Below are 14,183 nucleotides of genomic sequence, written 5' to 3'. Positions count from 1 at the left end.
TTGGTTTTTTGAGCTTTATGAATAAATAAGAGTTTTCAGAACCTGAGGCAACTCCAACAGATTGTGTTCTCACCCAGTCTGTTCCAATAAAAAAAATTTCATATTTGTTTCTATGTGTCTTTTGTAAACTAAATTCAAGCCAAAGTTTATTCTTATGTTGCTACAGATATGGTTTTTAAACAGACAAGATCCCTCATGTGACAGGTAATCAACCTCCACTTCCAGGTGGGATTTTTAGGGTCTGCTTTTGTTGGTTTGGGTTTTTTTAACTCATATCTGTGTGTGCACACATATGCCCAAAGATCATTAAGTACACAGCAATAAATAAAACAGTGATTTCAAGTCTGGTCAATACTGAAGTGATCACTGCAGGGGAGGTAATGCACCCATTACTGAAGTTTTACTCATCTCAAAATTATCTGGGGAGGTTTACTCACATCAGTTTTGAATGCATTTTAGTGCATTTCAGAAGTGGGGTTCATATTGGTCTAACTGCTGCTAATCAGAAATTATGCATCATGATTAAAAGACTCCTACTAAGCTGTCATTTTATTTTCCTAAATTACATTTACTTCTAGCTATGATTCTCCTAGTGATGTAAAAAAGAAACTCCACCTCTAGTACAGCTTCCTGAAATGACAAAGCACCCTATGGTTAAACACAGTGTTATAAATACAACCATGCACAAGGCAGATGCTTTTATGCAGCAAAAAGGTCATTTGGACTTAATTCCCCTGGAATCTCAGGCAAAAAAAAAGAACATCATGCTTAAAATTATACAAAATCAATACCATCAATCTGCATCTTCTTTGGCTGCATAGAGGGTGAAGACATTGAGGTTGTAACTCTGAAATTTGCAGGAAGAGTCTCTGCTGATCCAGCAGTTAAACCTCTTATGTCCTTTGGTCTAAACTTCTTTCTCCACGAAGGTGCTCTCCTAAAGCTCTTATCATCATCCTGTCATATTGACAAACAACATTAGCAGTGCAAAAAGTGTTATTGGGGATTGTTACTGACATTAAAAGGATTACTGACAAACTTAAGTAAGTGTATCACCACTGAAGAAGGCAATTGTGAGGAAACAAAAAGTAAGTGTATTAAATACTGCATTGCTAAGCAGGGTTTTCCTTAAGCACTTGGGTAAATGTAATTTAATTACCCAAGTGCATTTTCCTTCCCCCATTAATATATCTGCATCTTTCAAGCAATACTCCCATCTCAGAAATATAATGCTACACTTAGTAAATACAGTTAAATACACTTCCAGAAAAGTCTTTGATAGAGAAAATATTGTGTCAATGCAAATATACCCACTGGGCAGCTCCATCTGCCAGCTTCCCATTTAGAACCAGTTCAATCCTTTGAATGCTCATATTTATTCCCTTGTACAATTAGGAGATAAGTGTCTATATTATTTGGAGAGATCTTCATGATCAAACTGCCCTGTGCCACTAGAACAGAGCAAACATCTGTTCCTTAGAGTTCCTTTTGCAGTTTGAAATCTCCAAGAAAAATACTTTAGAAAACCATCAATGCTTTCTGATGGGTTGTTAAAACCTTGGTAGAGGATGCACATGGGAACAGAGCTGTCAGGAGCTTCCCCTTCCCCTGTCCTCTTCCTCATCCCAGCACCAATGTTTCTGAGACTGGTTTCCTGAGCTGGTTAACCACAGAAGGGTTTGCTCACTTCAGCCTTAATCTGCAACACTTTTGCCTACATGTGCTACCACATCAAATCCCATCAGCACCAAGGATGAGGCAGCATGAAGCTAATTAAGGCTCTCCTGGGGAAGTAACACCACTTGAATCTGTTCACTGAGCAACCTACAAGGTAAAAGATACAACACTCTCTCCTCCATGCTGTGGGTGCACAGAACAGCTACACACTTAGAGAGTTTTATACAATTTGTACAATAAGATCTGCACAATTTGTACAATGAGAGCACAGGCTGCCCAACAGAAATTCCTTTGATGTGTAAACATACCTGGTGGTCTTCTGCACCAGTATGAATCAAAATTAACAGAACATTTCTTAAAAACCACTCAAAGCTCTTTGAAATACTGCTCTTTAGGATAAAGTGCCTTTCTCTATCACAGCTTGTTCATTGCAATGCTGGTCACTAATTTTCCCATATTTTAGACAAAGAGGATTCAGCCCAAAATGCTGTTATTCAACATTAACCACACAAGCTAGATTGCAAATCTTCACAATACTTTCATATTCAAAGTCATCTCACCAAAATACACAAACCCTGCTGTATTTAGAAAGCATCAGAGACAAGGAGTTTCAAGTTAAAGTTTCTGTCACTGTTCTGTCAAAAGCTTGAAGAGATTCAGGCTAAATTCTTTCACTGAGCAGTTCTGATTAAGTTTCCAGGACCATAAAATGGGTCAACAACTCAAGTAACTTACTTCATCAAGTCTTCTGTCAGTGCCCATAGCAAGGAGGTTATTGAATTCCCTCTCCAGAACAGCACGAGCCTGAAGTTTGTGGTATGAAAGAAATGGAAGTAAATTCCAAAAGATTAGTAATTAGTAACCTATAATGATTTTAAAAACTTAATAGGACCCAAAGTGTTTAGTGCTTTCTTATCAGATTAATAAACACGCTTCATACTTGAAAGGTCAGTACTTGAAAAGTTACAATTTAATTTGTAACTTATTAAAAATTTAAGGAAAACTTAACAGCACTCCTCTATTTGTGATATGAAAGGTCATGACTCTGACTCAAACTTAATTATTTCAGAGTAAAAACTAGCAAACAACAAAAATGATGAGTTTTACACTACTGTTGTGAAGATGGGCTGTGAAGAAAATATTCAAACAATTTTTTTCTCAAGCAAATTTACCAATGAGAATTGTTATTAACAACTGGAAAACCATTAGCAAAGCACGATTTTTTGTCTTGTGTGTGACAATGGACAACTTTGCATCCATTTTTAACCTTCCTTGGAGGCCTAAAGTGCCTCGTCCTTGGTTACCTGTGTGTTTTGAGTGGGGATTTGCAGCAGGAGAGCCAATGCATTGTAATCAAAGGATTCATCTAAGGCCACAAGCGCGCCGTGAACGCCGCTCTCCTGCAGGTTATTGGCGTATTCCTTAAGGCCGATGGACACCACCCAGCGGATCATCCTCTCATTGCTCCACACCAGGACATCTAGGCAGGCAAAAACACAGTGCCAGACTCATTACAGCATCACTTCTCTGAACCAAATCATCCACAGTCATGAACTGCATGATTGGAGTGGAGTGGAAAGGAAACATATTAGAAGTCTGCTGGAAGACATTTCACACCGTAACTTAAATATTCCAAGGAGCAATTCTCTACATGCAAGAGATGCACCCATTCCATTTGGGAGGTGAAAAGCAACCCACCAGCCACAATCCTGGCTTGCTGCTGGGAATTATCTCAGGCACAATTACCAAGTTAACCACCAAAAAGTTATCAATGATTTGAAAGGAAAAGGAAAGAGCAGGGACAGAAACTTCTAAGCAAGTTTTTAGACTGGGATATCAAAAAATGCTTCTGATATTAAGCAGGGAACAAAATTACTATGGCAAATCTTGGAAAATCATGAATTCCCACCCTACTTTCTCTTACTCCTTCTCTTTTGTACAAGAATCATCATTAATCTGGAAGATATAATTACCTAAGTCCCTTGGATATTTTTTCATCAACTGCTGGACAATAAAAGTTACCAGCCACAAGCAACAATAAAAATATGCAGATGTCAAGTTATGTCAAAACAGGGGGAAAAGAAGAAAATAAGGACACCCCTCCCCAAACATGTTCTTAACTCTCATTCTCCTAAAACATTTCATTTCAAACTTCAGAGCAGTATGAGTTTCAAAAATGTTCACATTTGTGGCATAAGTAAGTGATTTAATGATGTGGTTTATCATTCAGTGTTCAGGGCCTACATCCAGACATGCCTTGTGCATTTAACACTTGATATATTATAAATGGTTCCATCCTCAAAAGCCTTTTCTTTGTTTAGGAATCTTTGAGGCTGATCAGTGAAAACATGGCAGAATCAGACTGAGGTGAACACAATGCACTTACCCTTAATTTCATTCTGGCTTTCTTCTCTTTTTCTTTCCAGTTCTTTTCGATCATAATTCAGTCTTCGGAGGCACATAATTCCACACTGAAAACTGTTCCTGTTTGGAGCAGAGAAAAAAAAATCAGAAAAAATATTTAGAGATAATGGAAACACTTAACTGTGGGTGAGGTCTCTAGCTTCAGCCTTGTTACCTGTGAAAGCTGTCCACCATTTTCAGCTGCCCACGCAGGTCTTTTTTAGTTAAGTGGTCCAGCATCCGAGCATCCACCAGACATTCCATGAAGTAGCTGCGGTACTGAGGGAGCCCCAGGCTTGGCAGCCACTCATTGCCAATCCACTCGTGGTTCATGTCACCATAGGCTAATGTCTGGTTTGAAAAAAAATTAAGGGACATGCTTATTGAAATGAGAAAAGAAAAGTTGTTTTAGACAGCACAGTTTAAAGAAATCGTTTATTTGATTCTTAGCCTGTAAAGATAATCACATCAGAATACTGAATACTACATGTGTGTTTTACAAAGAAGTCACCCTCATGGAGAAAAGCAAGTTCAGATATTCACATCAGCAAGTAAAACTGCCTCAATTTATATCAAGAACTAGCGTGACAAAATATGCAAGAGCTAATAAAATTTTACAGAAAGACTAATCTACATGGTTGGATAGCAAAAGCCATAGAATTTCATTGTGTTGAGATGTTGTAAATACTCTTGCTCTTGAAAACTGGGGGGGGATCTTATTTTTCTTGTGACTTTATAAAGAAAAGATATCAGAAAAATAACTGCAGGCCTTTTTATATACAGTTAGCTGTTTTCAGAAACTGATAAAACCCTGTTACCAAAGAACAAGCCATTCTAAATGCTAGTCCTTATCCCAAAAGAGACTTTTCTCATTACAGTTTTGATCTGCAAATCACCAGGCATTTTTTTAGAGAAAACATCTATAGAGTTTGTAATCATACATCTAATCACTCCTTGAGCAACAAAACCGAGGAGCTCCTTTTTTCAAAAGCTTAATAATTGAGATTTTTCTGTTAAAAGGCAAAAGCTTTATTTCTCCTCTAAAGGAAGCACCTTCCAGAAAGGAACAAAGCCACAAGGAAATGCACCTCTCCAAGCCATCAGAATATGGAAGAGTGAAAGAGCTCCTTATTCTGGACTTGTTATCACTGACAATCAACAAATGAGTAGTTGAGATGTAGTTAATGGGACTTAAAGCAGCTTTAAGCTGGAGGGCAGCCAAGAAAGAAGAGCCCACACTGTGCAAAGATATGGATCATGGGTAAATCCCAAGTTACCTTTCTATCCCTGTATAAATACTCAGCTACATCAATGCCTGAGAATACAATTAGGATTTGCCACCACTTTAAGGCAAAACAATCAATCAAGGGGAATTACAGAATTAGTGCATAGAAATCTACTTAACCATCCAGGCCCAGGGTATCTTGTGGCACACCTGGGATGGTGGCTGGGTTGGACAGGGACATTCTACATAGAGCAGATATTTCTCTTGGAATTCTGGCTTCCTCAGAGAGCCATCCCCCACCAAAACACTAAAATATTTAAATCACATGTATTTCCCAAGTGTGCATGGTAGAGAGATAAGGCTGCAGTTTCCCCCTCTCCCAATCCCCAGGTCACACCCAGAATCATTAAAAGATGCTGGCCTAAAGGAAAAACAGATTCTTTCATGCTCTAATGATTGTGACAGTTTACATACAGTCTGTAATATGAGATAAAGTTTCCAACCTGAGCCCAGCTTCCCTCCTCATCTTCCTGTTAGGTGGTTAGGAAAGCAAAAGAACACACACATATTAGTGGTTAAGTTTAGTAAGGAGGTCAAAGTTAATGGTGCACTGCAAGACTCTAAATCTACTGCCTACCAAAAAAAAAATCTAGATAAACCAAGCATCATGCAATGTAAAAAATTATACACAAGGCACTTATTTTTGTATGAGAAGTTGCAAACCCCATCTACTGATTAAGTTTTCTGGAGAGAAGAAATTTCTGCACCAATAATTCAATTTGTCTATTTGTCAATCAAGTCAGAGCTCCATTTTACAGATTAGAGTTTTGTTTACAATCTTATCAACATTGATTTTTTTTCTTCTTCCCTTCTGGGAAAAAAGCTATCAAGATGCAGATTGCAAGGTTAATAGTTAGAAGAAGCAATGATCCAGAATTTTAGTGCATTAATTTGAAGGAAACAAAAAAAAAAAAAAAAAAAGAAAAAAGAAAAAAAAAAGACCAAAAGGTACTTGATTCAAATGTTCAAGAAGTGGAAAAAGCACTCTAAGGAAGAGAAGTGGCAACACTGTAAACTAACCGTTTGTTGTGTGGCTGTAAGATTTTCCATCTCTTCATGTGTTACCCAGACATTTCCCGTGGTCTAACATGAGCCCACAGGGAATCAATCCCATCCAGTGAAAGGAAAGCAGTAACAAAGAGGAGAGGTTGCAGAACAGATAAGCAATCGGTACATGTAAGGAGCAGGCATGGGCAAAGCAATGGTCTCTAGTCAGCTACAGCTACTGACAGTCATGGCATGCAATAAAAGCCTACTCACAGGATCAACTTCCTTCACAGATATTAACAAAACTGAGCAGCAGAAACAGCTGACAGGATTTCATTAACGGGTAAACACTCTGCTCTGCTCTAATCCGAAAAATACATTTGTAGCCTAGCACATAGCCCCAGGAATAACTTTAGACTGCAGAGCAGACAGGCTCATGAGAGAAAATTCCCACTACACGCCTAAATTTACTAGAGAGAGACAGGTGCCTCCTAGATCATGTAGTCTGAATTATTTGGAGTTAATGGCTTTACAGCTACATTAAAAGAGCCTCCAACGATCCTACAAATTTCTGTACACACTTGTAGATTTCATCTGTATTTTAAATTCTCTGGAGGCCAAAATAACACATACTCTAAATCCTTTGGATTACATACTTAGACTGAAATAAACTTCTCTATTCCTCGAGAAAGAAAATTGCAGTTATTCCTTTAGTTAATTTCCATGAAAGGAAGGAACAGCCTATATTTAAATAATGTGTTCCTTTCCAGAAATTCTTAATACAAGTTCAGTTCTAAGTTCACAGTCTAACATGGGGAAATTCTAGGTGTTTATTGCTGCACAAGTAAGTTTGCTTACCGTCCTCGAGGTGGGAGGGGCAGAGGGGCTGGTTAGGGACATGATTTCCTGGATGGCCAGGCGGAGCTTGAGCCTGTGCAGGGGATTGCTGATGCCGATTTCCCGCTGGATTTCCGTGTCAGACAGGGCTGACATGATAGCACCGCTTTTCACATTGGCTCGGCAGGCAGCCACGTACCAGGCTGGCATCCCCACCCACAGCTGCAACACAGAGAGGGAAGTAAACAGGATGTGGAAAACATTCCTGCCTCCAAACCCACCCAGTCTTTACAAGTCTGTACGTTGAGGGGGCTTTTTATTCATTTTGGGAGGAACACTCACCTCCAGCCACACCACCACAGTGGGCCCATCCCACTGTGCAAAAGGCAAACCTTGTCTTCTGGCTTCCTCCAGCAACTCATGCCTACAATTACAGAAACAGTCATTAGTTATAATGGATGTTACAATTCCAGCACTGCACTCACTTCACTATCTTCTTTCCAATAATTAACTTATTTCTTTTCCAGCCAGCCTGATATGACACAACTCCTGAGGCAGCACATGTACAGGGACTATGCAGGGATGAAAGCTGAGCTGAGCAGGAAATCTGAGAGCAGCAGAGACACGGATCTTGCCTTTCATAACCCAGTTTCTGAAGTCACTACTGACACTCCCAGCCCAAAGTGAAGATGTCAGGCTTATTTGGCAATGAGATTCTCAGCTGCTCAGTTTTCTGCCCAGCAAAGCTGAACCAAAGCAGTCATTTCTCCTCAGCGTGTGCAGATTTGAAACCTGTGGCCACACACGAGCCCATCAGACACGCCTGTCCATCATGCTGTCAGGGCTGGACACTGGGACAGTGACCATTCCACTGGTGAACATCAGCCTGTCAGAACGTCTGGCACAGCTTCACACAACCAGAGTTGTGTTTGGCAATTCTGTCCTGACAGGCTGTGTACTGAAACTCAGCTTTCATCTCCCCTGATGACACCATTTCCTTTGTTGTGCTGAAACAGAAGCCCCTGAAGTTTCATATTGACAATTCAGCTCCCAGAGACAATGGAAGCTCACAAGCTCCCTATAAATAGCTGCCAAAAATGTTTAATAAACCAAAGGACAAAAACTAGCACTGCGGGTATAAGCATGCAATGCTGCTTGGATATGTCTGGCTGAAAACATGGAGAAAGCCTAAAAAAAGCATTTTTACACTGCCTTTGAAAGCCAGTTATATATGATTAAATCTCCACTCATTGTCCTTTGAAAATCTGAAAAAACAACTGCACCTAATTAGACTGATTTTTCTGTTCTTTATTCATGCCTGCAAGTGTAGAATTAAGATATGCAGCAATACTACAGAGTCAAGACCTTACATTATGTATTTACCATTTCCTCACTATTTCAATCAAATAAAATCTCCTTGCCTTTTGAACTGTCTCCCTGGATAGATCTAAGATAATAACAGTTTTAGAAGTTATAGGTATTAAAATACACAAGGCACCTTGAAGAGTGATTACTGACAGACAAGGAGCTGTTTTGCTACTCCTACAAAATGGAAATGCAGCATTCAGCTCTTTTAGACATATCTGGGATCCTCATGTTATATTGGTAGATAACTAAATATTAAAAAGCAATAATGAAGCAATAAATATACTAGCACTGCTTTATCAGTAGATAGCACTTTTTCACCTGCACACCAATAAATTCCTATTGCTCTGGAAGAACCTCCCAGTAATTTGTGCTAATTAAATGTGCTTCCCAGGAATGGGAAAGGGGGAGGAAGCAAGGCACTGCCAGACAACTGGTTACAAATAATCATTCAGGTACCATTTTGCGATCCATCCATTAAGGGGGAACAGTGTTCAGCAGTCAGCAGCTGAATTTGACTACCAAAACAGACTCTCAAAGCTTAGACACACTTGTACATTTCAAAAAGACACATATTTCTGGATTTGGAATAAAGGATCAGCTATTTCCCTGCTACTGTGGAACACATTACATTCATTCCACAATTAATTAGCCCTGAACACATTTCGTTCTGCTTCTTTGTTGTTTAAATATTTAAAAATTAGAAAAATAAATTAGTAAGATCACATGAAACATGTTTGGTAAGAACAGAATAAAGTGCTTAATACTGTATTTGCCAGAAAGGAACACAAAGTTTCTTCCAAGTACTTTAGCTTCCAAATTGGTGTCTATGCCTTCCTTTTTGGTGGTTGTATTGTGTGGAGTTCAGAGAATATCAGTGTCATTTCTGGTAGTTCTATAAGTCTCATTGTGTACTTCATGGTAACCATGAAACAGTGAATCCTTTGGAGTAGAATACAAGGAATACATCAAAAATGTAAGGAGGGGTTGTGATGCACACTTAAAACTCAAGGTGGTAATGTAGGAAGAAAATAATTGTGTGATGGAGGAAAACACATAAAAATAAAAACAAACAAAGAAAAAATGTTCATGAGATGAGTTTATGCAGAAATTATTCAATGGATCCAAAGAGGAAAGCAACCATGAAGCGGAAAATTAATTGCAGAATTTGTTCATATGCAGTGAGAGATAAAAAACTTGCTTGCACAGGAAATCCTTAACCCCAAAGCTCAAGATGTAGCCCAGGCACAAAACACCTCATAGGAAGAATTCAGAAGCAGCTGCTGTTTCATCTGCAAATGATGTATTGATGTTTTCTTCCTATAGCAGAGGACTCTTTTCCCACTATTCCCTTCAAACTCCACCAAGGCACTCACTGCATTCCAGTAAAATGTGATCAGATCCCTGAGAGATCACAACTGCCCAGCCAACTGAGTCTCACAGCTCAACCATTATTTTTACCATCCAGTTAGGAAATAGGTGCCAAATCCAGAATATTTGTGAGGAAAAAATACTGCAGTGGTGTCAGCAGTGTTAACAGCTGGTACAAACCTGGCCCTGTGAAGGATAAAAGAGCGCCAAAAGAGTAGTTGGCTACTGGAATAACTCCTGGGTGACAAAACCAAGGGAGAGATGTCTGGAGATTTAATAAAAAACCTGGCTGAGCTTCCCTTGGAACAGGAGCCCAAACATGCTGCTGCAAGGGGGAAAGGCTCACTGTTAGACACATTCCAGAGGCATCTCACAGCAGCTGGGGAGGACAAAAGCTATGGTCACAGGGAGTGAGAAATGATGTCAAAGCTGCAGGTGGTACCTGATGCAGCAGAGTGCACAGGACCCTCCAGAGACCATGTGAAGCATCTGTGCTCAGAAGGGCTCCTGGCAGGAGAGCACACGCTCACCCCACAAGGAAAATAAAGCAGCCTGGATCACTTGGCCCCTGGATTAGGACAGCATGGGAATGGATACATGGAGAGCTCATAGCCAGAGGGGAATGCTGCATCCCAGATTTCTTGGACAGAACTGAAGAGGACTGACTTGGAAGAAGCTCAGAAACAGTAAACACTGCAGTGTGGGGAAGGGAGTGATAGTGATGGAAGCGACAGAGCTTCAGGGTGTAAAAACTGAGAAGCAACAGCTGTAAAACATGAGATGGAAATAGGCAGAGCATCAGGGGAAAGTTAATATCCTTATTCTAGACTGAGTTTGGGGATGTAGTAAGTGCTTGGTGTGTGACAGTTCTCTTAAATTTAGGGTTGCCTTCCTTTTTGATGAATACAGTACTAAGTTGGTGGTGCTGTAGCCAGAAAAGCACAAACACAGTTGTGGCAAACACTGTCACTACCACAGCTCACACAGGAGATGAACAAAGCACTATGAACCACTTGGGTTTAGTAAACACCAAACAACACTTCTACAGAAATACATCTACCTTGGAAACACAAGTACCTACTATTGCTAAACAACTTTCAAATCCCAGATTACAAAACTAATCTAAGAGGGTTTAATATTTGCACTATAAAAGCTCACACCATGCAAATTTAGACAAGACATCAAACTACCTTTCACACTGAACTAGGTGACACTGGATTTATTTCAGCAACACATTTTCACAATATATTCTTTTGAATCTAGTATTTCCTCTTATGATCAGACTTTTTTGAAGAAAGGATAGAGGGTTTAATATATTGCTAAAAAATCCAAACTAGCTTTATCATACTTGCACAACAATCCTAATATAAACAAATACAAACTTACCCTGATTTTGCACTACCACATCAAATGGTAAACAAAAGGAAAATAAAATAATGAAAGACAAATATAAAACTAGGATTAAACCAAACTCAAAGGCATACAAAACCAGACAAATAATGTGTACTGTAATTTAATTCTGTAACTCTAAATACATTTTTGTTAGCAGACACTGAACACTGCCCTCAGCCTGTTTGTGCACATGCAAGCAGAAATCAGAAAGATAAATGAGCAAATAGGGATTAGAGACAGCTATAAATAGAATGAGCTCTTGTTGTTCCAAGCATTCAGGTAGCTGGAATTCTTTTTGCTGAATACAAGGTTTTGTAAGCAAACAGCCAGGCAGAATTTGTTTTAACCCACCCTCCTCCAATATCAGAGTGAAAAACAATTCAGAGCACCTCTGCCACTTTTTCTTTTTGATAAGGAGCATCTCAAGAAGGCAGGAAGGGATTTTTGGCCCCCTTGTGATAATAGTGCTTCCCATGTTCAGAACACCCCTCAGGATTCTGAACAATGGCATGACACCATCTTATTTGGGGTTTTTCAAATGATAGATCTAGACTGTTTTCATTTCATTCAGTGATAGAAAACAGAAGGCTCCAGGGAGACCTTAAAGCCCCCTCCAGTACCTAACTGGGCTGTGGAAGAGATGGAGAGGGGCTTTGGAAGAGCTAAGGAAAGCAATTCCAAACTAAAAGATTTCATTTGTTTAATAGAGACAGCTGCCTTTTAAGCAATCTGCAACATGCAGCCATAAATTATACTCTAAGTAATACCAGCACATTTTTGAAAAGCAGAATGTTTACAAGAAAAGCCATGATTTATCTGCAACTGCACTTCTTGCATTTCTTAAAGCAAGACAGTATGGATTGTTTCACTTGAGAATGAAACTTGTGGCTGGTATTGAGAAATACCTATATTGCTCAAAGAACAGACCTTACCACTCCTTAGATATGACCAGACTAAAACTATTTATTCAACCAAGATGTGGTATGACTTTAAAGCACTGTAGAAAAGGGAAAATACCAGATCATAATAATATATGATTGCCTTCAGAGCAGCAGTCTGAAGAAAAACAGCTGAGCCTTCTGTTATCCAAACAAACCCACATTCCATTCTGACTTTTCAAACCAACACGCTGCTGGTTTTCATTAGCAGCCACCAGGCATTATTCTTATTAGTTAATAGAACTTAGGTACTGCAAGAAATCCCTCTCAAAGGGAAAATTAGCACTCTTTCTTTTCAACATTTACTGTCTGTCTTCAGAAAGCAAGTCTGACCTTCATCAGTTTTTTTGTTCTGAACAGAACAGAAGCAGCAGAAGTTTAAGGTATATGGCTCAGCAGTGGAGAAAAAAATGCAAGGAATGCCTGATCCTACTTATATAAATATGAGTGTTTCCTGTATTCCCATATAAGCATCCAGTCAGGATTTCTACCAGCAGCAGTATCTCTTTTTCACCTATGATTAGTCTTTGCTTCATCTGTTCCAAGTCTGGAAACAACAAAGCATGCAAACAGACACTCCAAAGGTGAGCAATAAACTAAAGATTTTCTGGGACAGAGAGAAAAAATTCTCATGACTAGGAAAGGGTAACTGCATACAAGGTGCCATAAAAAATGAAATAGTAACAATTGATTTTAAAAAAAATTTAAGAAACCAGGGCAATGTGGTGCAAAGAAAAAGATTTCAACAGACAATCTTAAACAGAAGTGAAAAAATTAGAGAAGAGACAAGTTGCCAGCAGCTGCAACACAAAGGGACAGAGAAAGGATCCAGCAAATTCATACACAGGGAAGGATGTCTGTCCACAGCATCTCGTGCTTCCCTTCTGACAATTCCTCCACAATCTGGAGCAGCAAAGAACAGCCAAGGACAACTTTGGGAAATCTCCCATTTGAATTAAAGGTATTTATAATTTATTACATTTAATACCTCTCAAAGCAGATAAGAAATCTAATAAATTTAGGGGGAATTTGTTAAGAGTCCACTTCTATCTCCAAATTTCTTTATTACAGCACTCCAATTGTAAGTTTTGAGCTTGAATTCCTTTCAAATCTACCATGACCTATGCTGCTATTAATGTTCTGGAAAAATAGTAAAAAAAAGATAAAATCTACAGAGGCTTATTAGCCATAGCACCATATTAGGCAAAAATACCCCAAAACCAAACTAAAAAATAAAACCACAGCATTTTTAAACAAAGCAACACATGAATAACACAGGATTAAAAATATTTGATCACTTACTTTTTCTGCATTTTCCTGTTTTTCTCTGCCTGACCTCCAAGTTTGCTGAGGCCTAATGCATCCTGAGAGGAACCATCTGCTTCTCCCAGGCCACCTATGAAAAACCCCAAATTCAATTAAATCCTTTGTAATATTACTGATCAGGAATGTGTAAAACCCAAGCCTCAAGGCCATCTCTCTCACTGTGTAAGAAAAAACAAACCAACCTTGTCCTAGAGCTTCCTTGCTTCCTTGTCCAGGTCGTCCCTTTTCCTTCTTGCCAAAGAGGCGGCCAATGGAGGATTTGATCCCCTTCTTTTTGGGGGCTTTGTGAAGGGAATCTTGGCTGCTGTTGCTGCTACTAGGATTACTTGTTTGGCCATCTTGTGAACCTGTAGAACTGTACCAAAAAAAAAGAGTCATAAAGGAGCCCATGTACAACAAATTCACCAGAGATAAGTTCAGGGTTCTGTGCAAGTTAATAGAAGTTCAGTAACTCACTAATAACATTTAATTTCATTTAATTTTATGAATTATGAAAAGAAATGTTGATGGCACAAGTTCCTGGCTGAAAGGGGCAGACAAAGTTCAAAATACTTGAGTGGAATCCATCTCAGATACTTAGGTACTTTGAAAAGAGTATCTTG

At 39.1% G+C, this 14,183-nt stretch overlaps 1 protein-coding gene across 1 annotated transcript in view; it reads right to left on the bottom strand.

Moving 5' to 3' along the window:
• The window catches only part of PPFIA1 (PTPRF interacting protein alpha 1), a 53,950-nt gene that overhangs the window by 4,493 nt on the left and 35,274 nt on the right, over positions 1-14,183 (bottom strand). Inside the window, 11 exon segments of the mRNA XM_030948640.1 lie at positions 792-957; positions 2,413-2,481; positions 2,982-3,157; positions 4,064-4,161; positions 4,256-4,431; positions 5,809-5,835; positions 6,386-6,448; positions 7,211-7,411; positions 7,532-7,613; positions 13,558-13,651; positions 13,764-13,936. Coding sequence (XP_030804500.1) covers positions 792-957; positions 2,413-2,481; positions 2,982-3,157; positions 4,064-4,161; positions 4,256-4,431; positions 5,809-5,835; positions 6,386-6,448; positions 7,211-7,411; positions 7,532-7,613; positions 13,558-13,651; positions 13,764-13,936 — 1,325 coding nt within the window.

This window comes from Camarhynchus parvulus, chromosome 5 (genome assembly GCF_901933205.1).
Source record: "Camarhynchus parvulus chromosome 5, STF_HiC, whole genome shotgun sequence".
Taxonomy (NCBI): Eukaryota; Metazoa; Chordata; class Aves; order Passeriformes; family Thraupidae; genus Camarhynchus; species Camarhynchus parvulus.
This window is presented reverse-complemented; position numbering and strand designations above follow the sequence as displayed.